The following is a 27,222-nucleotide window of genomic DNA, read 5'->3' on the forward strand; positions in this document are numbered from 1 at the left end:
ATATGGTGGATAGTACGTAGCATTTGGGGCTAAAAGTTTGCTGTGCTCTTGCAGGCAATACATGATCCCTGTATCTCCTTTCCATTTTTTGCTGAGGGACTGTTTATTTTGTGGGAGTGCTTCTGAGGAATATTTTTTTTAGGAATGAAGTGAGTATGGAAGAGTAAACTACAAAGAGAGAGAGGAATTGGAGAGGGTCAAATGTACATTGGAAAAGCATGTTCCCAATGTGGAAGGACTGGGAGTGTCTGGAAACAGAGTTGTGGGGCACTAGCATTTCATAGACCCAAGACCATGTAGATATGCCTGACTGAGCTGTTTCCAGGGGAAAAAAATAATAATGGGAGGTATACAGAGACAAGGGATTCAATTGGAATGTCAAAGCCATAGAGTAATTTACCAAACCAAACAGTTAACTGTCAGAGCACGAGGCTTGCTCTGACACAAACATTGACATTGGACATAAGATACAAACAGCAACGACAACTGCCCAAAAGGTTGACAGGCAGACTCAGCTTTTTTGTTACATCGCTGGTTGTGTAATAAAACAACTGCAGATTTTTGAATGGCTGGTGCAAGCAGCTGAAGAGTTTTCTCTGAAGCACCTTATTCTGGAACTGCTTCAATGATAATGAGATGTATTGGACTGCCTGACCCACTGCAGTGATTCTTATATTCTGCTATTATTCTTCTACAAGTGTAAGAAAATGTTACTTTCTCAGTCTTCGCATTATATTTCTGGTAAGATTAGTTATCTACCCCACCACTGAATGATTCACTATTGGTTTATGCCTCAAGTATGTGTATATTTGGAAGCATCAGCCCAGAGCCTGTTTTGTGTCTCAAAATCTTTAAAGGCTAGAGTATGTCCAGAAGACAGATAGGCAGTAGGTGTCATTCTGGAGTGAGTCCAATGAAACCACTGTAGTTCTGCACTGGTGGAATGACACAGCTGATGTAAATGCTGAAACAATGCAGATTATTGGAACTGTAGCATGACGTGGTAATTTGGGTACAGATAAATACCTTTTCTAGCAATAAAAATTGTCTTTGTTTTGCTGACTGTGAAATGGATGGGTTAATTGAAGGGCAGTCTGTGAGATATGCAAGTAATTTTTTTATCGAGGACACAGGAGAGCATGCAAGGAAAAGCAGTATGCCTAATCAAGGGTGGACATGGCCAATACAGAAATGGTCTGTTTCAGTGTTGGTTGGCCACCGGCTCTCCACTTCATGGTGCTAACAGGAGAGTTGGATGGGGATTAGAGCCTGCAGAGTCCCCACGTATAGTATGAAAATAATTTGTTGGTATTGGCACTGGCTACAACTGGGCCAGTCTTCAACCTGCAAAGATTAGCAATAGCAAATTATATTTATCCAAAGGCTGAAAAAACAATGTTAAATTACCTGGAGTTCATGTCCACCCCGAGTTACAGCTGTCAGCAGCAGGGCATTTTGCTATTTTGAGTGAAGCTGTAGCATGGAAAATTGCTCCTGCCCCACAGTTTAGCAGCGTCATGCTGCTGTCTTCCAGGCAGTGTTTACGTCAACTCTGAGACACAGTTTGGCATCTGCTTGGCCTTTCAATATTTGGCTTTTCAAGAACCATTATAAATTGTGGTTTAGTGTAAAGATATTTCTCTTAAAGTGGTTTGGCAGCATTCCCAGTGATCCCAGAGGGAAGAGCAGCTAGGACTTGTTCTCCATCTCTGAGCCAGCTGTCCACTGGGCTGACCAGGGGTGTAGCTGTGTGTACTTTGGCTCTGCACCACAACTAGCGAGTGAAGACATGGACTAAGCTGTGCTTGGCTGCCTGCAAGTCTTTGGTGTAGAGCTGCACGATTTGAAGTGGTGGGCCAGGAGCTCAAGAGCCATACAACAGTGCTGTGTCAGGGATGGTGATGGCTGGGTGAAGATGAAGGAAGGCAATGCATGTGGTTTGCTAGGTAGATGGCTTCATTGCAGTAGAGTCATCTCCCTTGCAGGCTGTGGTAGTAAACACAGGGGAGAGCAATCACACTTGACATAATTTTAGACATGTTCATCAGAGACATCTACATTTGAGCTCACCATCCTAGGGCGCTTTTACAGGTAATGGAGAGAAGTGAGCATGGTGTCTCTCTCCTATGACTAAAAAAAAAATAAAAATAAAATTGTCTCATTTCTGTCTGGGGGGTATAGAAAAAACCTGTGGTAACAAACTCAAAGCCAGACTTTTTGTAGACAGATTTTTACACTTAGTCTAATGAGGGTAGGGAGAGGTGGGATGGATGGCAGAGAAGGGGAGTACTGAAGGGCTAGTCCAAAAATTGGCTTGAGATACTTTGTGTTCCTGTGACTTCTCAGATGGATTCTGATGTACGGTCTGGATCATACGCAAATTTTGCCTGAATCTTACCTATTTCAGGCATGTGATACCTTTTGCCTGTCTGTGGGGAAATCCTCATGCTCTCCCCTGGTTTTCCTGAGCACTGAGCTGAGCGTTCTGACACAGAGAAGTGCCTGGTGCACGTCAGTGCAGCTCCCTCCTGCAAGGGTGGCCAGCAGCACCTGCTTCGTCCTGTAAAGCTGAAGCAAGGAAATAGCCATGGTTTCCCATGTAAGATCTCATGGGCATTAAGTAGCCACATCCTATGGTTATTAACGCCCTTTTGCCAGTCAGCTGCCACTGACCCACCATGACTGTTGAAGTATGCTGAAAGCATTTAATGCCTTTTCCAAAAATGTAAAGAGTGCAGTCCTTGGAAAATGTAGTTTAAGAAAATGTAGTTTAAAGCATCAAAAAAGTTTAAAACTTTAAAATTAACATATTCCCCCCCCCCCCCCCCCCCCCCCAGTTGGAACTGATAAGCAAAGGCAAACCATATACTAGTTGTCACAGTCTCCCGCTGTCTGGAAACAAAAGATGTTTCTTTCCTTTAGGGCCCCATCATTTTCTCCAAATAATTTATTGAACCTCATTTCAATTTAAGTAATACAATAGGTATTTACTGACTACGATAAGCAGAAAATTTAAAATGTGCATTAAATCTTAAAAATAAAAAACCTCGTTATTTTAAAACAAATCACAAGACATCCTTCAATCACCTAAGGAAAAGTAGCATAAGGAAAGACATAGAGCCATCAGGCAGTAGGGAAGAAGATAGGATTAAAAAAATGTACTTCCAATACCAATTAATGTTTTTTGTCTGATCTATCAAGACAGGTGATCTTCTTGAGCACTGGGATTCATAGACAGGAAAGGTTAATGAGGATGAGGGTTAGATGAATGTAAATAACCACAGGTGCAATGGACACAAAACAGTATGAATTTATGGTATCAAAGTCAAGCCAGAACTGTCTGATAGCTTTCTGTGATAACTGATTCTCTAGAAAAAGATGACAAACCTAATCAATCTGTTTTTTCAGTAGAACACTTGAAATGGTGGCACATGGAGAATTACTGTTTCAGTTCACGAGGAAGGGAATTTGCAGCAGTACCTAGGAAATTGCTGAAGCAAATACCACAGTAAGTTGTACTGAAAGTAGAAGCATCAGGCTCAAGGGCAGTTCCTAGCTGAACTCTTTTATGTATTTTAACTCACATGCTTTAGCACAGACCAGGATTGCAGTAATTAGAGCATGAGCTGAACTTGAGGAAACAGTGCCAGTGCAAAGCATAATCAGGATAATAAACAGATGAACAGAAAGACTCATTTTTTTTTCCGTAAGATGAGAACTTGCTGATCACAGCGTGACCATCAGATGCCAATATAATCCAGCTGTGACAAAGACACATTTGTTTCTAGTCTGTTTCAGGTGATGCTTCCAGCAGAGATGAGGAATTACCATACTAGAACATGGCTTATTTACCTGAGCAAGAACACTGGGAGAGGATATACTTGCTGTCTGTAAATAGATCAATGGTAGAAACAAGTGAAGGAAAATAACTGTCTAAGTCCAGGGAAGGTTTTGGTGCAAGAACCTGTTTTTAGACTGAACGTGAATAAATTTAACCTGAAAATGGGGAAAAAAAGGAAACCGTTTGTGAAGTGTGATTCTGTAGTAGTCTTCCAGAGAGAATAGCGTGAAGTAAATAGTTGGCTAATGTTAAAGTGAATCTGGATCAGGTTATACATAGTATTGTGTCATATAGTGGGGAGAAATTTAATGAAGTACAACAAGGGCAAGTGTAGAGTCTTGCATCTGGGAAAGAGCAACCACCCATGTACCAGTATAGGTTGGGGACTGAGCTGTTAGAGAGTAGCGTAGGGGAAAGGGACCTGGGGGTCCTGGTGGACAGCAGGATGACCATGAGCCAGCAATGTGCCCTCGTGGCCAAGGCCAACAGCATCCTGGGGTGTATTAGAAGGGATGTGGTCAGTAGGTCGAGAGAGGTTCTCCTCCCCCTCTACTCTGCCCTGGTGAGACCGCATCTGGAATATTGTGTCCAGTTCTGGGCCCCTCAGTTCAAGCAGGACAGGGAACTGCTGGAAAGAGTCCAGCGTAGAGCCACAAAGGTGATTAAGGGGGTGGAACATCTCCCTTATGATGAAAGGCTGAGGGAGCTGGGTCTCTTTAGCTTGGAGAAGAGGAGACTGAGGGGTGACCTCGTTAATGTTTATAAATATAGAAAGGGCGAGTGTCAGGAGGATGGAGCCGGCCTCTTCTCAGTGGTGGCCAATGACAGGACAAGGGGTAACGGGTGCAAGCTGGAGCACAGGAGGTTCTACATTAACGTAAGGAAAAATTTTTTCACTGTCAGGGTGACAGAGCACTGGAACAGGCTGCCCAGAGAGGTGGTGGAGTCTCCTTCTCTGGAGACATTCAAAACCCGCCTGGATGCGTTCCTGTGTGACCTACTCTAGGTGGTCCTGCTCTGTCAGGGGGGTTGGACTAGGTGGTCTTTCGAGGTCCCTTCCAACCCCTAACATTCTGTGATTCTGTGGTTCTGTGATATATGTGTCCATAACAGCAGGTGGTTGAACCTGATGCCCTTGAGACTCTTCTTAATTTTACAATCCAGTTTTCTTAATCCTTGGCAGATAGTAGGATCATAAAGGTGGTAATGACTGGGTTTAGTAAGGTATTTTTTTGTATTTCTGTGAAAATTCTTTGAAATTCTCAGAATTCTTCTTAAAAAGTAATATGACTTATCACCGTCTTCTGGAATATTGTATCATTTAACAAAGCATTTCCAGTGTGTCGCTCAGAGTGTTTCATACTTTTATGAGAAATTCTCTGTTGGGTCTACAAAGAAAACATAGCAGTGGATTGGTCATCATCATGCAGGAACGTGGGGAGATTCACAATTAGCAGGACTAACTCCTGGTCTACAGTAGATCAGGCTTGTACAAGCACTCTACTGTCATTCCCATTTTTCTCCTGCAACGCAGAGTCATCCCTGAAAGGAGGGATTGTGGAGGCAGCACTTTCAGAGTAGCAATAAACTTCTCTTACTTTATATATACCTATTAAGTATATTTAGTTAAACTGTGCTAAACTATGTACTTTAAATTGGAAAGGACCAATTAAAGTGTTAGAGGGTGTGGTTCACCTCACTTTATTTTCGATGTTTGCATTATATGCACTTACATCTGAACTGTTTGGATTATGCTACCTGTGTGCTCAGCAGAGAGACTTTTAAGACATAGTAATTCTGACCAATTTTATCTATCTACATTAGGGTAAAATAAAATATAATCTAGAATTTCTAGTTTCTCCTCATGGAGTATAAAAGAAACCTGATGCAAACAGTTCAATCCTTTTTACACAGTGGGTGAAGAAGTTTGGGAACTTATTGCCCTAGCAGGCTCTGGAAATGAGTTGTACCAGCAGACTCAAAAAGGGAGTAGACAACTATGTGAACGGTGGGTGCATAAGCAGCTACTGAACAAAATAGGCAGGAATGTACCCCCTAACATCCCCAGCAGAACAGTGTGGATATCCGGGAAGTAGGAGGCTAGATCTCAGAAAATGACTGGGCTCACTTGCTCTCTTAAAATAGCACCTTGTCCTGTTGTTGCTATCAGAGCTGGTACTGGTCTGGGTGAACTGTTGACCTGACCCAGCAGAGCACCCCTTTTGTCCTTGTATTCTGTCCCTGTATTACCAAATGTGCCCAGTGGCTTATTTGGTAATAAACATCTAATGCATCTAATGCACTTGACTATAAATCATGTTCTAATACTCTTGAGTTATTTTGTGTTTGAAAATAAGTATATAAATTCCCTACTCTTTCTTCAGTATTTCTTTCCAACATCTCTGCTTTCTTACATCTCACTAGTATGAGGAAAGTGGTGTTTGATTGCTATAGATGGAGCCTTACTTTTTTTCCAAGTGCTCATTTCTACAGATTTTTTTTTTCTTCCCAGTATGGACTTCATGTCTCTCATGCAGAGTATCCTAGCTCTTCTACAAGAGCTTCCAGTGAAAAAGTTCTGTTAATGTCATGCAATCTCTTCTGCTTCCTTCCCTCCTGCCTTTCTGCCTTTCTTCCTCCCTCCCTGCCTTCATCCCTTCGTTTCAGCAAAATGCCTGGCTCTTCAAGCCCTTCACACCCTGATTCATGTCAACGATTTGCTTTTCATTGCTTTTTGGGCAACTTGATAATTACTGAAGTGCCAACTGCTCTGCTTCCTGTAGCATCGATTGAACCACAATTCCATCTAAGTTGTGTAATTTGTGAATTTCATAATAATGTCATCCTGATTTAATGTATCATGTCTTAAATCCATTTTTTCAATATCCTTTGTATTATGTACTTGTTGAAGGTTGTGTTGGCGTAGCTGTGGCTACTGAAAAACTTTTTCTGTAGGACAAAATGACTGGACAACTCTTTTTCTACCATATGCACCACGTGGGATCTCTCAAAATGAAAGATTATTTTCCTGTTTCATTTTGATAAAAAATACAAAGCTTTTCATTGTGTTTGTAGCATTAGGCTGATTAAGCGTGCATCTATAATAGCATTACAGTACAAATCAGGAGTGTGCAAAGGGAATCTCCTAATTGCCTCCATTTGCTATAGTATGATTCGTAGCCTGAAGTGGTTTTGGAGTACCCAGCTGGATTAGTTTTGGATGAAGATAACCTGGAAACTGCTTTGCAGGAGCACACCTAGTGTAATCCAGCTACTAATCAGCTTCTAGTCCATGGGTTATTGTAGATACTGGGTCCTCAGCTGTACTGTTTGCTAAAGTAGGTGTAGGTACTATGGCTGGAAATTAACCAGCTACATATTGTAATTATATTAGGCACAGGGGTACACTTAATCTGCTTTTCCATCTAGCAAGCCCAGAATATATGTAAGCCATCTGGCTGCTTACATGAGCTTGTACTGGTCTAAAAATCAAAGACAGTATTTTAAAAAAAATCAGTAACTGGATTTGTTGCTCTTCCTGTCCTCCTGTATTTAAGCCTGAAATGTCTCTTATCATTCTGTTGTCTAGGAGTGGGGCTGTAACAAACACTGAGCGAGTTTGCAAAAACCTCTGTGGCTCTGAGAGCCTTTTGATGGATATCTTCATGGAAATCTGTTGAAAGTTTTTGCTGTACCTGTATAGCTCTTTGGTCAGTTACTTAGAAATGAGGCATCTCTCCGAACTTTGTTTTGAACTGCCCTCCTTTAAAACAGGCAATATTTAAATGGTAGGTATCTGTCTCACTGTTAGATATTAACCTAATTACCCTAATTGTTTGTGGCCTACTCTCATGGTAACTGTGAAGCAGAGCAGTGTTAATTTCCAGCATATATATAGCTGGACATAGGTGGATGAAATGATGCTGTTACAGGAAATACGTGAGTTTGCATTTCTGTTGATCTAGTACATTTTGATCTTAAAACTGGGATTTCTCCCAGACTAACTTTTCTTTAGATTATTGAAAACATTATGGTACTTTGATCCTGGATATTTACATATTACACTGTACTGGCAGAATTTCCAAAGACATGGTTATACATAAACAAATGCCAATCCCAGACAAATTGCTTAAAGAGGGTATTTGAAGCTGTGAGTTAGTTGTTTTGTTAAGGTTTTAATTTGTCCTTACGTTTCTCTATCCATATTTTAAATGGCCAAGGAAAAACCCAAAATTTTTAGCCATATCTGGAATCAGTAGAAAAAAAAAGCTGGATATACAGGCATTTCATTTTTTATGTGATCATTCAGTGATGACTCTCATTCATGTATACAAATGTCTTGACATCACTGGTATGAGCAATTTGTTCTAGGGCAATTTGAAGTTTAGTATTACACTTTGAAATAGTAGACAAAAGACAAATTCTATCAGTTTCCCTTTGTGCCAATTCCTTCAACTCAGACAGTGTTTTTTTAAAGACTTCATTCTGCAGCAGTGTTAGCCAAAGTTAAAATAATCTTTTGTAGGTTCCTTATGTAAAGAAAGCCCGATATCAATTTACCGTCTCTTCTTCAAGAGAGAACTGTTTTCTCTCCAAAAGAGAATATGAACAGAGAACTGGCAAAGAGCTGGTTAAGGAAACCTGAAACTTGCTAAATTGTTCTTTAAAAAAATCAGATGTTAGGCCTCCACAAGTGCTCGTTACACTGCCAGAGTAAAGTCTAAGCTTAACTGTGCTAAGTATGTTTAAAATTTGTCCAATTGACACAATATATCTGAATACCTCAGTCTGTTAATATGATATTAATTCGAGTCAGAAAGTATCTAGTAATATGGTGGTGAGAGCCAATTGTGAAAGAAGAGTAGTTAATTAGTTACATTTGCAACTGTATGTATTAACCAACACATGCCCTTTTCTGTGTGGCTTAAACAACTACCCTGACAACACTCTTCCTTTTCTTTTGCTATTTTAAATTTTATTTCTCTAAGGATTGGATGAAAGCTGCTTCAGGTGTTTTACTGTGATTTCTTTCCTTGATTGGTAAGGCTGAGATTGCAGTACATTGATGCAGTAAACCCCTCTATTCTATATTGCATGGTATAAAAATACAGGATATACTTTCAAAAAGGAAATGACTCTAGCTTGGATTTTTATATCAACTTTATTAACATTTAGCTTCTTAGCAACTATGTTAAAACATTTATTCAATGTTATGTCAGCCAAACTAGTTGGATTCCATGTATACAAACAGGTGAAACCCAGCTTAATTTCTGCAGATAATCAACAGAATGAAGATTGTGTTTCTGAAGTAAGAGTTAGGTATTTAATTTAAAATGCTTTGTTTGTTGCAGTTTTCTGTTCTACAGGATTACAACTTTACAACTTTTTAGCTCAAATGGTGCTTTTTAGTGTGTTTGCAGACTACAAGAATAAAGCAGGAAAACTTTTATTTGTACGCTTTTGAGTTAACACTCATCTCTGTAGTAGAGCAATTTTATATCTACCATTAAACATGCATTTAGAAACAGACATAAAGGGACTTATTCATACCTCAAAAGTGTATTTTCATGGTTTCAGCACGCTTTGGATCAGGTTCTAAATGTATTTCCCAAATCAAAGGAGATGATAGATATAAATTGAATCCAGTTTAATCTGTGACTACAGTATAGCCAAAATCTTGTAGAAAAGACTGGATAAATACACACAATTCATCCTTGCCCCTGAAGAAATGCAGATTCAGAATTTTTTTCTGCCATAAAATTGGATGCCCCATTTTGTTCCTCTGTCTCTTGACTGAAGTCATCACTCTGCTATTTGAGTCTTTAAAAATGTGATACCCCAAGATTTTCTCTCCCCCCAACAAACCTCATTTCCACCATCTTTCCCTGGACTGGAATTTCTCTTTCCTCCTCTGGGTTCTGGTTTGAACAGCTACACTTTATCTTCTTGGTGGCTGTTGAGGAATGTGGTCATTCCTCAAAACAAAAGTGTCTGACCAAAGTCTGCCTCCTCCAGTGACTGTATCCCTGCTGATGAGATGTGCCTTTCCTGAGTAACCGATTTTAATTCCTCCTACACTTTACCAGATCTTCCTTTCATAGCCTAACATCATGTACGCAATAACACTAAGGAAGAATTACAGCTAGTAATAACCATTGTATTAATTAAAACTTGTCAATTAGCCTTATGGTTCCCTGTGCTGTTGCAAAGATGGGCAGACAACTGAGGGATCAAGACCACTAGGTTATTCAGTTCTACTTGCCTTGCCCATCTACATGGTCCTATGATTTACTGTGTCAGCCTTTCAGGGTTTGTTGCTGGTGTAAGATTTCTGGAGTGAAAAGGTCTAGCTTAGGTCCTCTTGGTTTCCCTGAATCTTTCCAGGATTTCATACAGTCTTGCATACTCTTCCACAGTATATGTCCTTCTCATGATCATAACTTCATGCAATCGCAAGGCTACTTCTTAGAAACCTCTAGGGCCGAGAATATTACACACATAGACAAGCATGTACAATTTGAGAGCCTAGAGTATCCTGCCTTGCCTCCCAACAGACACAAGTTTCCCACAGGTCTTGTGTTGTATCTGCCCATGCAGATGTCTTGGTAGTCCAGAAGATCCCAAATGGTACTGGATGCCTCTGTTTAAGCAACTGAGTCTTAGGTCACAAGTGGACATTACAACTTCTGACATGTAATGCTATGTGTCGGGATCTGGAGCTGCTTTCTGCTCCCTAGGGGTGGGATTCAGTTGCTTGAGCATAGATGTCTGCTGCCGTTCATGTTGTGGAGTGCCCATGACATTTGCACTGGCTCACAGGTTTGACACAAGATTCACAGATGACCCATACTCTTTCGTAGTAGCAGGTCTAGGTTAGGCAGGATCTCTTTCAGACCTAAGTTGGCATTAGCGTTGGGATTCAGTTGCCTCGAAGTAGGCCTGTAATACCATTTGGATAGACCCATACCACCACAGTACTGGCTTTAACCAAAAGGGGGGGGAAAAGCAACAAGTCAGGCAACAGTTCCCTCCTCTCCTGATCACTGAGCAGTTTTGCAGCTAAAACAGACTCGTGACCACCCAAAGCAGATCCCAGTAAGTCATGACTACTGAGCCAAGATAAGTTCTTATGCATCCTGTAGCTTGGTACTGGCAATAGCGATACTGTACTCACTGGGCTATAATCCCGTTTTTCATTAGTCTGCAAACTGTGAGCTATCACTCCTGAATGCAGCAACGATGTGAATCCTCCTATGGTTTCTATGGATCAGGAGCAAGCAGTGGTTCTTCTTGGAGCTGTTAGCTCTTTCTTGCCTGATGTGGCCTCATGATAACGTGTATAGGTCTGAGGGCAGTGCACGGTTCTTTCTTCTAGGGTAATAGCTGTTCCTCAATTTGCTCAGCACGTAATACTCTTCTATTTTGTGCAAATTATGAAGTATAAAAATGTAAATAGGATTACAGCTACAGGATGTAGAGCCAAGTTCAAAATTCCTGCAGCAGACAGGGACCACACAAGAGGGATTCCCATCAAGAATGACACCCTGCCTCCTCTATTGCAGTTGTTTGTGTGTAACTTGTTTGCTGTTGCAGCGCACTGTAATCATTGCTTTTGTGGCTTGTTTTACAACTAACTAGACTTCAGATGTTACAGTTGAATGCTTTGTTATCTGCAACAATCACATAAAAGCTACTCTAGAAGTTACTGGATTAAAGTTAATTTAGTATACAGTTTCAGTGATTTTTGCAACTCGAGCATTACTTGTAAAGGTGTATAATTGAAATCACAGCCTTCAAGTCAGTTCTATTTTATGCGCACAAACCAGAACCTTTCAGGCAGGTTATACACAGTGAGGTGATTTGTGGCGATCGCTTTATATTTGGTATGCATGCAAACACAGCTGGATCTAACATAAACAGTTGCAGACTGATTAGAAAAAGAGGGAAGAATTCCATATTCACCTCTGGTCAAATTGTAATTTAAACAGTTGTCTGAAGATTGAAAACTGGTACCTTTGCATTTAGATGGCTTATCCTGATTAGCTGATTTTGCATTCATCTAGAGGGCTGGCTGGAACTTTCCATCTTACTCCATAGCCCACTGTCATTGATGCACAGATCTAATGTCAGAATAATTAAATTTAATAGCCAAGCTTATAGCAGAGTAAACTCAGAGTATCATGTGAGTAACTAAGCTAGATTTGAGTGTGAACAATCCAATTCATAGAATCACAGAACGGTTTGGGTTGGAAGGGACCATGAAGATCATCTAGTTCCAAACCCCCTGCCATGGTCAGGAACACCTTCCACTAGACCAGGTTGCCCAAAGCCCCATCCAGCCTGGCCTTGAACACTGCCAGGGAGGGGGCAGCCACAGCTTCTCTGGGCAACCTACTCCAGTGCCTCACCACCCTCACAGTGAAGAACTTCTTCCTAATATCTAATCTAAATCTCCCCTCTTTCAGTTTGAAACCATTACCCTCGTCCTGTCACTACAGTCCCTGATCAAGAGTCCCTCCCCACCTTCCCTGTAGGTCCCCTTTAAGTACTGGAAGGCCGCTATAAGGTCTCCCCAGAGCCTTCTCTTCTCCAGGCTGAACAACCCCAACTCTCTCAGCCTGTCCTCACAGGGTAGATGCTCCAGCCCCCTGGTCATCTTTGTGGCCCTTCTCTGGACTTGCTTCAATAGGTCCACATCTTTCTTGTACTGGGGGCCCCAGAGCTGGATGCAGCACTGCAGGTGGGATCTCACCAGAGCAGGTAAAGGAGGAGAATCACCTCTCTTGACCTGCTGGCCACACTTCTTTTGATGCAGCCCAGGATATGGTTGGCCTATTGGGCTGCAAGTGCACATTGCTGAGTCATATTCAGTTTTTCATCTACCAGCACCCTCAAGTCCTTTTCTGCAGGGCTGCTCTTGATCCACTCATTGCCCAGCCTGTATTTGTGCTTGGGATTGCCCCAGCCCAGGTGCAGGACCTTGCATTTGGCCTTGTTGAACTTCATGAGGTTTGCACTGGCCCACCTCTGCAGCCAATCAGGGTCTCTCTGGATGGCCTCCCTTCCCTTCAGCATGTTGACCGCATCACACAGTGTCTTTAGGAAACTTGCTGAGGGTACACTCAATCCCACTGTCCTTGTCTTTGACAAAGATGTTAATTAGCACTGGTCCTAATACTGACCCTTGAGGAACACCATTCGTCATTGGTTTCCAGTCAGACATCGAGCCGTTGACTCTTAGAGTGCGACGATGTAGCAAATTCCTGATCCACCGAGTGGTCCATCTGTCAAATCTATGTCTCTCCAGTTTAGAGACAAGGATGTTGTGCGGGACAGTGTCAAATGTCTTACTTTTGTTTGGATTATATGAATATTGCATAAAGCTGGAGCACAGTGAAATCTTTGTGTAGCAGGTGCATGTAAAGTTGTATTGCTGCCCCATAAATGTAGGGGGAAATTCTTCCCAGCCCTGCCCTGATAACAAGATCACAAGGACAGCATATGCTAAATCTGTTATGCCAGCCTCTGGCATTTTTGCTGCGTCAGGTGTGGTTTATGGCATATCAGAATTCATTGCTCAAAAATCAACCATTACCCAGTAAATCCTGCTGCCTACTTTTATGATAGGCCAGATTGGAGCATCAGAAATGCCTGATCTTCATGCAATTATTTGTTAGTCTAATAGCCTTTTTTTTCTGTGGTTTGGGGATATTTTTACTGCTTCTGTGGCTGATGGTCAGGACTCATAAACACTTTGGCATGAATACTCCTGCAATCTAATTTGTTTGGGGCCCATAGTTGGGGAACAGCCTCTACCCATTCATCTCTGGGCAAACTTCTGGAGCTTTTAGAGCAGCACATTCATGTACCTCAGGAATAATTTCTGACTACCAGTCTGTCAGCCTTTACCAACTCTACAAATGTGGATTTGCCAAATCCAGTATCAGTTGTTCTTGTCATGATGGATTTCTTCCTGTCTTTCTCCTAGGAGACTCTCAGCATTTTAAGTTGCACACAAAATGTTCCAGTACATCTCCAGGAGTAGATAGGTGCTTCAGTTGGGTCAATTTATTTTTAATCTACTGGTACACCCAGGATAAGATTCAGGGTTAATTATTAACACCAGAGCATAGGGTTTCTACTCTGGGTGCTTTAAATGCAGGGATTGTTGAGTAACAATGTAAATGAGTAACCTGGGTTCTATGTTCTGAAATTTTCACCCCGAATTATAGGTTGCCTTCAGCATCTTTCCAAGCTGGGTTCTTGGTTTAGCTAGTTAGGTTAGGCCCAGGAAGCTGAAATCTTTTTGTCACTTCCTTGTCCGTCAGGTGCGTGGTGGGCTTTAGTCTTACTTGTGTTTGTCTCTACCTCTTGCTAAGAAAATTTATCTTTTTAACAGTATTTTATTTCATGGGCCTTTTTTGTTTGTTTAGCTTCTGCCAACTGCTCTGAGACTTTCCAAAGCAATTCTCTTCATGTGCTTCCACTGAACCATCAGAAATGCATTGTTTCTCCCTGTGAAACACCTGGGTTAGCAAACATAGTTCCATGGTGTGTAGAACAAGCATTTCCAAGTGGTATGTGGAGAGAGAGAATGTGCACAGATGAGTATTTGGCTTCCCTGTGTGCATCTACCAGTAAACCAGGTGATGTATCAAACACAGAAAAATGCTTGACATAAGTCACGTCTTCCAGAATTTTTACCCTTAAAGGTATTGGAAATGTTTGCTTTTTATATATTTGTGTAGTTATTTTGATTCTGTATTTAACCAAAAATAGTTTCTTTTTTGGAAGTGATGTCATTAAAGAATATATATGTTACATATATATATTTTATATATACCTACATATATATTATTTATACATATAGAATATATATATATTACAATACTGTCTTTTGCAGTTTTTAGCGTCCATTTACTCTTAGTGCTAAGACTGGGCGTTATTTTAGCAGTTTTATATGTTCTACATATATATTTGATATATCAGTTTTGTATGAGTTTTATGAGAGTTTTATGTGCTTAACTTTTTGGCTCACTACTGTTTCTAGCACCGTGTTACTTTCTGTCCAACCAGAATGTGACTTAAAATCCATTAATGTTCCATTTGCCTTTGGGCTAATGATGTATTCAGTTGCCACGACCGTTACCATTGTTCCCATTGAGGATTCCTCCAAAGTCATGGTGCCTTTTTCATCCTCCTTGTTCAGCACATTTGTCTGATGATTATCAGCTCTTGTGAAGTGGTGTTATTGTCTGGGTTTGCAGTGTTTGCTACAGCTTGTGCAGTTCTGTGCGCTTGCTTTTGTGGATTACAACTAAGTTCTCCATGTCTTTTTCCCTTGTATCTCTTTTGTTGGTATTTTGTGTACTTGAATACGTCAGCATGATTGGAGCCTGGCCTGTCCTCCAAGAGGTTCGTGCTCTGGTAGAGTCTCAGTTCTGGAGCTTTTATATGTTTATGTAGCTTCGGCACGCCCAGAACAATTTTGATGGCAATGATTATATCTTGGTCTTCCCCTAAATACTGCCTGAGCATTGTGTCCCAGATTCCAATCAGTCAAGTCTTTTATCTGGGACTATTTTAGCTCCCTTCAGTACTGCAAGATTGTCTCTCAGCTTTAAATCACTCCAACTGCTCTGTACTTTTATCTTCTTTTTGTACTCTGTTTAAGAATCTCTCATATCTTTAATATTCACATGGGTCACAACATTCCTTGAACTATTTTTGTGCAGTTCTGTAATTAATCTTTTCTGTCAGAGGTAACGGAAAATGATTAAACACGTCAAGTGTCTCAGAAGCACTTGTTGTCAGAAATAAAGCTATTTTTATCTCATCTCCCATTGCTTTTCAAAGTCAATTGCGGCTTAATTCTTTTCCAGATGACCTTTATATTTTCAGAGACTGTTATGTCTCAGGAGACTTCAAACTGCTTTTCCAGCCCACTCGTCTCTTGGTGCTTTAGTTTATTTGGACAGGATGTTGACTCCAGTGGTCATGCCAGCCTGCCTGTGTGGTGAGTGGAGAGGATCAGGCACTTTTAATCTCACTCTTGTGTGGGCATTAAAAATGGCTTGGGTGAATTGTAGCCTAGAAGCTTTCCCCTCTGCTGTGCGTGTGAATTGCTCAGATGCAGGTGATGACAAAAATTAGGTGACATGAGTCCCTCCCAAAGGGTTACGCCTGTGTTTGCACAGCCTCTGATGGTGACGGTGGGGTTTGCAGAGTGCATTGCGCAGTCCGGCTGTCTTCCCTCTGGCTGCCACACCACAGGGTACCTGCCAACCGAGTGGCCTTTCAAGGCCTGAATCTGAGAGAGGCTGAACTCAGAGCTTGTGCCATAACGTCTAGGCTTTCTGTACTTCAAAGGAGAGGTTTTCTACAGCAGTCACCTGACACGATGAGATCAAGGGGGTTTTGGTTTCCTTCTGTCAAATTGCGGTCACTTTGTGTCTGTCTGCTGCGTATCTTATCTGCGATAATGTTCACTTGTGCTTATGCATACAGTATGTGAAAGTACAAGCTTTCCCAGACTTTCATCTGCTATAAAATTCAAAATCAAAGTGTAAAAATAACTCTTATCTGCTTCCTTATCTCCACCCCCCCCCCTCCCCCCACCTTCTGCTAGTATTTTTTGAGTACCTGCAATGCATCGTGATGCCTGTGGCTTAGCTTCACGCTTTCAGGTTGCCTTCTCCTCTTTATTCTTGTGCTAGCCAAGCTCCTCTGTTTTGCCTGTCGTGGGGAGAAGAGGTGTTTTAGCTCATCGCTGTGCCTTCAGGAAAGTATTTAATGCCATCTTTGGTGTTCTTTCTGTAGAGGTGAGTATCATACCAAACAAAGACATTGTTCTGGAGTTAATACACTGCTCTACAACTTAAGGTACCTGGTTTAATTTTTCTTTTTCTATTCATGTTGTAATATCACTTTTCCCAATTTTTAAAATAGGGATGATGTTGCTTCCTGCCTTCTGTAGGGCAGGCTTAAATTAATTTATCTTCATGAGACATCATCATGTTACAATGACCAACACAGAATGAAAAGCAGTGACTAAATCATATTGAGAAAGGAACTGGAACAGAACAGTGTAGTTCAGGTGTGTGATCAATACTTAAAGCTATAAATGTAGCAAAATTTACACTGAGCAGTTGTAGACTGAAAAATGTTCACTTGGCATTCTATGTACCATTTGTATGTCTAATTCTGGTCCCAGGTTGTTGAGATTGGTCAAAAATACCAAATTTATTGAATAGGTCATCTGTGGTAATGTTGACGAACAGACTTTAAAAAGAACACTAGAACAATACGTATTTGGGAAGGAATTATACAGGAAAAATGAAGTTACTGTATTACTAACATACTATCTATAGCAAAGTCTTGTGCTTGATACATAAAGCTATTATCTTACCCGTTTGAAATATGGGAAAACCCTTAAGCAATGTGAAATACCTATATCTGTTACTGAGTATTAAGAATATAATTAACTTGTGAAAGAGAACATTTGCCCAAAGACTGTGTGGGTAAAATCTACTTGACTTTGGATCTGAGGGTGAAACATTACATGAATGTGACATCCTTTGCTGTAGCTTTAGATTAAAATACTTGCTTTTGATGATACAGGGGAAAAAACACATTATATTTTCCCCTTCTTGGTACAAGGCACATTCTGAGTAATCATATACTGGACTTTCCCATGTCATTCCAATAATTATATCCATTTCAAAAGGGCTTTTGATGTAGGACTGAATAATGACGTTTTTGTTGGAGGTACATTGTCCTGGTTCCTAGTACTGAAAAAGCTGTGCACATCTTTTCTAATTAACTCTTCTCTTTGTATTGCTAAATGAGTTTCAGTAACACTTTCATATTCGTTTTCATTAACATGCAAATATAGAGTTAATACAGGATAGTTCATCTGAACATGGAGAGCAGGGTATTTGTACAGTTTATTTGTCAAATGAATGGTATTATTATTGGTTCAGAAGATACACAAAATTGAGACAACTTGTTCTAGAGGAATGAACACAAATTATGGAATCAGGATGTTCCCAATTATAATTCTTGATTTGCTCTTGTGAAGGTTATACATCATGATAGATGTAAGTACTGAGAACTTTTGGAATGATACATATCAGTGCCAGACTCAGGAAGGTCTTAATGATCTTGGGCAGGACTTTAAAGGAGTAGTCAGGCAAACAAATATCGTGTATTACTAAATTGTCTTCACCTAATGATTCTTGGACTATGTAAATCTTACCTGCAATAGAGTAGGACATGGCTGTGTCAGATTGTGAAGCCCATATTTCTGTGTTGAATTATTTCTGCTATCATTGCAGGAATTTGGACTTTGTAGGACTAATCTATGCTGTGACATTGCAGGAGGCTTTTCTGCCTTGGAAACGTATTTGACACTTCATCAAGGCTTGATTTTGGCATTACTGACTTTGACTCACACAGAGATCTCTTTAAGGCTCATGAAACATGACAAATATCAGAATTTCATGATTTGAGTATAGGTAGAATGTGGTCCAAACAGGTCTATTGGGTGGGAAAGTCAGGGGAAGAACGTATCAATTTGAAAACAGGGCTGTGTTAGAGGCTGAAACATGACTGCAGTGCAGACATTCAAATGGACTTAGCTAAAGGCAAGCTATGTCTTGAGACTTTTTTTCAATTTCATGGTGATACAGAACTTCATGATTTTCTTAGTGATGAAAGCATTTTAAGAGTAACGTAAATGCTGTTTAAAAGCTTTCCTGATAGTCTGTTCCTGAAAAATAGACTCTATTAAGCACAGAGAGCACCCATCCTGATCTGCAGCTTTCCTAATACCAGCTTAGCTCAAGTCTGAGCAGGTTCAAGAATATAGGGTAGTATCCCCCAAAAAGGTGTCAGTCAAGTGTTTGGTATCTAACAATAGATGCTACTCTCCGAATACAAGTAATAATGACAAGACTACCCAGATTCAGCACCCTGGAAACCAGCACACAGGTTTTAGCAGTTAGTTCTGCTCATGTCACATGGGTGACTGCATAACCCTTCCTAGAGCCAGTTTGTAACCAGCCTTCTTTTAGTAAGGTTTTCCAGTCAAGCCAAGTGATCTATCAGCAGTACACACCTGCCTGAGTGAACAAGGAGCAAAGTAAGACCCCTCAGCACCTTGCAAAACCAGGGACATGGGGTCACCATGCTGTGTGTCACTAAAAGTACTGAAGTGTGGATTGCCATGATCTTAATCCTAGTCAGCTATGAACTGAAAATAGGTACCAATAAGTAAGTCACTGAGTTCAGGAAGGAGGATTTCAGGTAAATATAAAGGAGCTGATGGCAGGTTGGTTCCTCCTTGTTTTCTGTGCACATGATCTGGGAGGCTAAACTCCCGTTACACATAATAGACATCTGGAAGGTTTCGGTTGTCCCAGCAGAGGTATAGTGTCATTTGAGCTATGCTGCGATATTCTGTCTGGCCTCCAGTTGCTGCTGCAGAAGACCAAGGTCTCCCATTGGGTCCTGAATTGTGTCTGCCAGCCTCACTCAGGTAAGGCATCTCAAAAGGGTCTAGGCACCTGCATTAAATCCTACTGCTAATCCGTAGTGTTATTGGGACCTAGGTAGTGGTCCTGCTGAGTGCAATGATATGGATGTTGTGCTGTGCTGGGGAATTGGTCACTAGACTCCATTGAGTAGATTGACTTGGAGTGGGATCCCATTAGCTCAGTATAAATTGTGCCATGTGAGACTTCCCAAGCTGTTTAGGACATCTATGTGGAAATGGTAGATGTGACCTAGGTCTGTATTGTTCTGGAAAGGTGTCATGGTTTGAGGCTGGGCCAGCCACTAACGAATAACAGATGCTCTCTATTCACCCCTCTCCCCTCCCAAAAGGGAAAAGGAAAGAGAACAAGGGAGAGAGACTTTACGGTTTGGAAAAGAAAACTAAAACAGCTTTAATGAAACAATAACAATAAAAGAAAAGATAATAATAAGAATAAGGAAATAATGAAATATATACAATATGTACAAATATATACAAAACCAATACCGAACCCAACCCCCCCCACCCTGATGACGATACGTCACCACCACGCTGCAGGGCTGGCACTGGGGCAGTCCCAGGCTGGACTCGGCAGCGGACAGGGACGGGCTGCAGGAGCTGGACTCAGGCACTGGATTCAGGGATGCACGGATCGGGATTGACGACAGAAGGATAGACAGAGTCCTCCTCAGATGTCGGCCATCGAAGAAGAGAGCAAGAGTGCGAGACCCTCATGGTCTCTCAGCTTTATACTGAATATCATGTATATGGGATGGAATACTATGTCGGTCAGGTTTGGGTCACCTGTCCAGTTTGCTCCTCCCTGTAGGTGTGACCCTTTTCACTCCCAGCACCCCAACACGGAGTACAAGATTTAGCAGTGACCTTGGTCACTATACAAGAACAAGTATAAACAAAGGCCTTTCTGCACATCATTCCTTGGTACAAACTATAAACATCAGGCCTTATCACTGCTAGGAGCAGTCACTGTCTGGAAAAACGTGCTGCTGTTTCAGAAAGTGCCGTTAGTTAGAGGAGACTTCACTGAAAAGTTAAAGCACTAAAACAGAATTAGTTCTGATTTAGCCCAAACCAGGACAAAAGGCAAGATGTTCAGGCAGCTGAGTGGAGCCTGAGATCTCCATTGCCTATAGTGGGAGCTTGGGCATCTAGCTCACGTGTGGACAGCAAAATATAAGGTGTCTTCAGTTCAAAATGAGTCCCACCCTAGGAGTAGGCTTCATTTGCCTGAAGATAAATATAGGTACAAATTATCATTCAGCACATTCTGTAGTGTCCCAGATATCTCTGTGGAGCTGAGAGATATGACTTAGGATTTGTGGGAGACTCACAGCTTTCTGAAGCTGTCTGGAATTCAGGCTGGAATACTCTGAAGTCTCTAAAACTGCATTAGACACCTAATTTTAGACAAATTAATTCTGTCCCAGATTTCCATAGAAACTCTCTGCTCTGTCACTGGCTTCTTCCAGCTTTATTTTTATGTGGTTTTGAACTACTTCATTAATCTAGATCCACAGAGCCTGGGGACTTGATGCACTATTTTCTATGTTTAGTTGTTTTTTTTATGGAAATAATATAATTCTACTTCATGCACACTCCAGAGGGCAGACATTTAAGTGGACTTCTTCTCGCCTGCTTTCATCTATCTGTGGAACATGTCTTGTCTAAACTGAGTAACAGGATTCGTCTGTCATCAGTGGAGATGGACTCCCAAAGAGTGACTCATCCTGCATAACGTAGACAACAGCCTTCTCATTTTCTATAGGGGTAGACCAGATGACTTGCTTGGAAAGTAAAGTCGAGTGAGGTAATCACACATTGTTACACTTCATATTTTTTCATTGCAACAGTGCCTCCTTATCTGTGTAGAGGGATAACCTTTCTTCTTTCTTCATGGCAGAATCAAAGCTACTAAAATGCTGGAAGATCTCTCTCCACTGACAGGAATAAGGAGGACTAAGTTATGGGGCAAGTCCTCCTCCACAGTCCTCAAGGTGCTTTATGGGTGGGCAGCATACTTGCAAGTGCAGATGACAGAGATGAAATTGCATGTTTAAGAGTGTGCATGGTGGTATCTTGACATTTGAGACAGGAAATCTGGCGACGAGTCAGGTCCGACAGAGGAAGAATATATGCACCTTTATGAGGGAAAATTTCAGTGTGCGAATTTGAGTTGCAAGTGGTGGCACATTTGTTCCCAATGGAATTTAAAAATCATGTTTAAAGTGCTGGGTGTGTAGCATTTTGGATGATGCATAATGTCTTTTGTTCTTCATCAGCGTAATGGAGCTTCTGTGTCAAGTAAAATTAAGTCTGTGCTTAGGTCAGCTCTCATTTTTGACATGAGACTTTGAAGTGGTTTCTATATTTAGTTTCTCACTAGCATCAAAATCCATTGTATTAATATAGACAGATGATAGGACTGCATCACATTCGTTTGAGGTATTGATGTATTGTAAATGAAAGCATGTACATTGAAGTTTTCAGCTAAGAGCTTGATTCAGATACACACACATAGGTGTGTACCATTCTTTTCAGGTTTTGGTGACCACTCCAAGAGTGCATGAGTCTAGTCTTCTCTAGAGCCAGTGTCAGATCTGCACAGATATTTTATATACCCCATGATGACTCAAAGGTAGCAGGTTTCTCTATGGGAGCAGCTGAACTGAGCCTTGATTATTGATCTTACCTTTAGTTGTCCTTCACTTCCAATTGTTTTTCTCCCAGCAGTGAGAATTGAAACTCTGAAAGAACAGTAGAATGATAGAATTCATTATTTTTCCTGGGTAATTAACAGTGTCTGTTTCAAAAATTATTAATAATCTTAATTGCTTAATGTTCCTAGTGATGCTGGCAACTGGAAATCATTGTGGTTCAAAGCCCGAATGGTAAGAGTGTATGAAAAGGAAACTGAACAGCAGCTATCAATAAATTAGTGATAAAATTTGCCAACATACCAACTGCATGGAGTGGAATTACAAGTCTTTCTATATGGCTTATATTCCAAGGATGGCTAAAATGCATGTGACATTTTGATTAATAATCTGTCATATATATTCATCACATCTGTGGTTTTGTATGGCAAGAATAGTGGTTTGTGTCATCACAGTACGTATGAACAAATAGTAACTGATAAGTCTCAAAATGCAGATGTAAAGTGGGAATAGTTATTAAGTTGGCTTTATTCTAATGAATAGATCTCATATTTTTCACCTTTTTATAAATGACCTAGAAAAAAGCATTACAATTTCTGCTAATGTGCAGATGACAAGAAGATGGGTTGTTGATTTACAGACCAGTCAAAATTCTTTGATAAGCTAGGTGCAAAGAAAAAAAAATGTTTTAGATGGTGAAGGGCTCTAGAGACATGGTAGTTTAGATGGGCATATGCTCACAGCGTAATGCTATGGCCACATAAGCAGAAATAGTGTATTAAATTGTCTCTGGTTTTACTGCTGGCAAGGCTACCACTGGCATATTATGTCCAATTCTGCTTCTGCAGTTAAGACAGATGATGACAAATTGGAAGAGAATCAGAGGAGAGCAGTGAGAATGGTTAGAGAGCTTGAAGGTATGCCTGAAGATAACGCAAGGCTCCAGGAACTTAATCTATTTAGCTTTCAAAGGGAACATTAAGAGACTGTTTCAACTGACTCTGTAAGATCACGGGAAAGAAATTTGGTAGAAAAGATATCCTCACAGTAGCAGATAAAATTATACCAAGACAAGTGGTTGAAATCTGATGCTAGAGGTAAATAGCAATTTTTAATAAAACAAATTAAACTGAATTACTGGAATAATTTTTCAGGAGCTGTGGTAATTTTTTTTTCGCCAGACTTTTTCAAATCCAGATTGGTAGTTTTTTTATACAGTATGTTCTGGTTCAAAGAGGGATAAGTTCAAGCGTATTTCTTTGTCTTGTGTTATTTGAGATATCTGAGCAGTTCTTAAGAACAGACCTTTCTTCTTTATATATCTGTGAATCTACAGATAAAGTTATATTCCTATAATGAAAGCATACTTTGAAACATGTTTAGTTAAATGCATTTTCATTTTTGTAAATACTGGAAGTATAGCTGAACTCAGTAATAAAGGTTAATAAAGGTATCTGACTAAAAATGTGTTCGGTGCCTGGAATAGTGTCTCATGGAAAACTGAGATGCTGTTTTCCCCGACCAACTCAACATTTCTGGTTGAGGTATGGTATTAATACGGTATTAAAGAAAAGTTAATTTAGGAGATGTAAACTGCTGATGAATGAATAAGGCTGAGCCCTCAAATGCCATGTTTATGTGGTTACTACATGACACTGGGCATCAGTACTTGAGACTAATTATGTTACTTAAAATGGAATTTCAGGTGCATTAATTACAGTCTTTCTTTTCAACAGGCCCATGCTAAAGTCTGGCATCTCTACAATGACCATTTTCGTCCAACTCAAAGAGGAAAAGTGTCCATTGCCCTTAGCTCCCACTGGATAAAACCTCAACGTATGACTGAAAAAAACATTAAAGACTGTCAAAAATCCCTTGATTTTGTGCTCGGCTGGTTTGCTAAGCCCATATTTATTGATGGTGACTATCCAGAGAGCATGAGGAGCAACCTCTCATCTCTGTTGCCCGAATTCAGTGAAACTGAGAAGAAGTATATCAAGGGAACAGCAGACTTCTTTGCTCTTTCTTTTGGAGCTACTCTGAGTTTCCAGCTCTTGGACTCCCACGTGAAATTCCAGCAGTTGGAATCAATAAGCCTGAGGCAGCTCCTTTACTGGATAAGCAGTGAATATAACAACCCCCAAATATTCATTGTGGAGAACAGCTGGTTTGTTTCTGGTAGCACCAAGAGAGATGATGCCAAATATATTTACTATCTCAAAAAGTTCATTATGGAAACTTTAAAAGGTAGGACCGAGGTTGTATTAATATGCTCTTGACAAAATCATAATGCAAAATAGGCACCAGAGACATGTTAAAGGACCAGGGTGAAAACTAATTTTAGTCTTTAACATTCATCTTGGCACTTGTGAAATGAGACTTCAAATATCTTTCCTGGGTTTGTTCTTTTCAGCTCTTGAAGACCCATGATATCTGCACATGGCATTTGGTGAGCTTGATGCTGCTGTCTTTGAAGCCAGTAGGAAACTTTCTGCTGTCTTTGGTGGAAGTGCAAAACGTGTGAACTATACAGTCAATGGACTTAGGAACTTACCATGTTACTTATTAATAGTTGTTTTCCGTATCTTAGATGTATGAATGCATCTGTACAAAATGTAAGAATATATATGTGGGAAGGTAAATACTATGCAATAGGAGTTCCTCTGAAGAAAACAGAAGGCTGAAAGAATACATTGTTAAATGAAAAAATTGGAACCTTTTCATTCTGTCTCAGTGTTGCCCTTGCACAAATTTTACATTGGTACAGCTCTGGACATCAATCACAATAGTCTGATTTTACATCAATTTGAGGAGAACTGAATGTTAGCGGTTATATAATCTAAATTATTTAAGTTGTTAATCTATTATTTTTTCCAAACAGTAGGAGAAATACACTACCTTGTATGAGAGTTATTTTCTATTTTCCCATTTTGTTGTGGCAAACCAGATTTTTTCAATCCTAGTAGTCACCTAGTAAGTTGTTGACATTCCCATTTCAACTTCCATTGTCTTTCAATTTCTTGATTTACAATTTAATAATTGATTTACTTGTCTACAGTTTACTGTTCTGGTTTTAAAAACGGTATTATTGTAACTATTAGTTCAGACAAGATAGCCATTGCGTAACTTGCCTTTTTCGTACAGAGCAGCAGCAAAAATGGCTTTCATTTCATTCTCAGCACTTGTGAAGATGCAGAGGATTCCCATTTTCGTTTCATCTGCTATTCCAGAAATATCATTATTGCAAATAATTAAAAGGTGAATAAATACATGAGCCAGTGCATCCAAAATGGGAAGAGTGGAATGAAAAACAGTTACTAACTGTTGCAAGTACAGTATTACTAGTTTGCATGAAGTGCTTATCTTCATGAAAGAGTCATATTCCTGTTACCCATATTTCTGCTTAGTTTGTAAATTGTTGGGTGTAGATACATGGATCTGCCTTTTAATCACAGGTGGCTGGAAACAATCTCAATTTACAGAGTTTCTTTCCTTTTAATGTGCCACTCAGTAAATAATAATAACAGCAACAACAATATGACAGTCTTGTATTAACTTAAGAATACTAACATTTGGCTAAACTTTTTACAGAAAAAAAAAAAACAGAGACACACTAGATTTGCAGAAGGGACTTTGCCATCATTATGATAAAAATTATTGCACCCAAATCTTCTGCTGTTAGAATCTGCAAAATCCAATGTAAATACCAAACTTCTCTGTGCAATACCTAGAGGAATTTAGTTGAGAAAGATCCACAAAAGACATTGTGTTTGCTGTGAGCTGTCTTGTTGGACAACGTTAAAGACCATCAACAAAGGCACATGTTGTCTCTTTCAGAGACTTAGGACATGTCTATCCAGTGCAATAAAGCACTGTAATGTGGAGATTCGTGCACTGTTTACCCTGACATTCCCTCCAGCAGTCATGGGGCAGTAAAATGGCATTGCAGCTGTAGCACTGAGAAGCAAGGATAATTAATTTAGACCCAGGTCCACATACATGTGCTGCTTCCTTGATCTGGCCAGTATCTTTGTCTGTTTGTGTATGTACACTGTTTCAGACAAAACTGCTTATTTCTGTATCTACGTTAACAAATAGGTGCAGCCCTGTCAGAGCAAGTCTGTAGAGTACAAAGGGTTGGTGTTGAGGGCCTGGTGTCCACACTGTGTGCATTCCTAAAGCCCATTTCTGGATTAACTTCACACCAAAGGAACCCAGGTCATGCATCCTGAGACCACTCTGTGATGTGAACCAAAATGTGCTGAGGGAGATTTGCTCAAAAGTGTGTTCCTGATTTCAGTTGAAGTGCTAATGTAGATGTCCATTCTGACACTGCATGCTGTAGACAAGCTCCGTACATTTTTATTTTTTATTTGGCTCTGGGAAAAGGTCCTTTTATTTGGGATTCACAGCCTTAAATCCTTTTACTCTTTACTATTATTGACCTTTCTTTTTTTTTGCCAAATACCGTTTAGAGTTGAATAGGGTAAAGAGAGCTGTAATATAAAGTAGTTAAATATTAATTAGAGCTGCTAGTTGTTTGGAGATATCTTCTCACCCGGGTGGGTATCTAACCACTTACTCTAGGGAAATATTCAATTCCCTGCTCTGTCTCTGGTGCAACAAATAAATTGATTGTCCCTTGTGAAATGGAGCAGGTTGATCAGGAGGGCATGCAAACTCCTGTGTGCCTTGTTGACTACCCAAGGGGTTAGGTCATTACCTGGGGAGTCAGCAGGTCTGAATTCAAAGACTCCTGAGGAGAACAGGAACAGCCAGGCTCCTGACAGGTCAGGACCAAGCTATTTTCATGTATGTCCAGAAGCAAAACATAGATCCATGGGCATCTTCCACGTGGAAGCAGGGGCTGCGGGCTTCACACATATCACCTTCATGCCCTGGGATTGGACAGTAGCGGAGCAGAGGGTTTTAAGGATCTGTATTTGATGCTTATGGGTCTGCCATGTTTCCCTGGACTATTTCTATAGTAGTCAGCTGAACAGAGCGTAAGCTGAACTGCTATTTAATTTTTAACCCACTTCTGGCAGAGTAGCACATTTTAAACAGTTTAGTTTTCAGTCAGCCTGGCTTGCACACCAACAGACATCAAAAAGAGGGGAGACAAAGGAGAAAGAAAAGAAAAAAAAAAGACAATGATTTTCATTGTGGTT

At 40.4% G+C, this 27,222-nt stretch overlaps 1 protein-coding gene across 1 annotated transcript in view; it reads left to right on the top strand.

Annotated features, from left to right (window-relative positions):
* Window positions 1-27,222, top strand: part of KL (klotho) — a 48,571-nt gene that overhangs the window by 11,629 nt on the left and 9,720 nt on the right. The window contains exon 2 of the mRNA XM_086481874.1: window positions 23,788-24,298. Coding sequence (XP_086338000.1) covers window positions 23,788-24,298 — 511 coding nt within the window. The remainder of the gene's footprint in view (window positions 1-23,787; window positions 24,299-27,222) is intronic.

Source organism: Leptosomus discolor, chromosome 1 (assembly GCF_034619465.1).
Source record: "Leptosomus discolor isolate bLepDis1 chromosome 1, bLepDis1.hap2, whole genome shotgun sequence".
Lineage (NCBI taxonomy): Eukaryota > Metazoa > Chordata > Aves > Leptosomiformes > Leptosomidae > Leptosomus > Leptosomus discolor.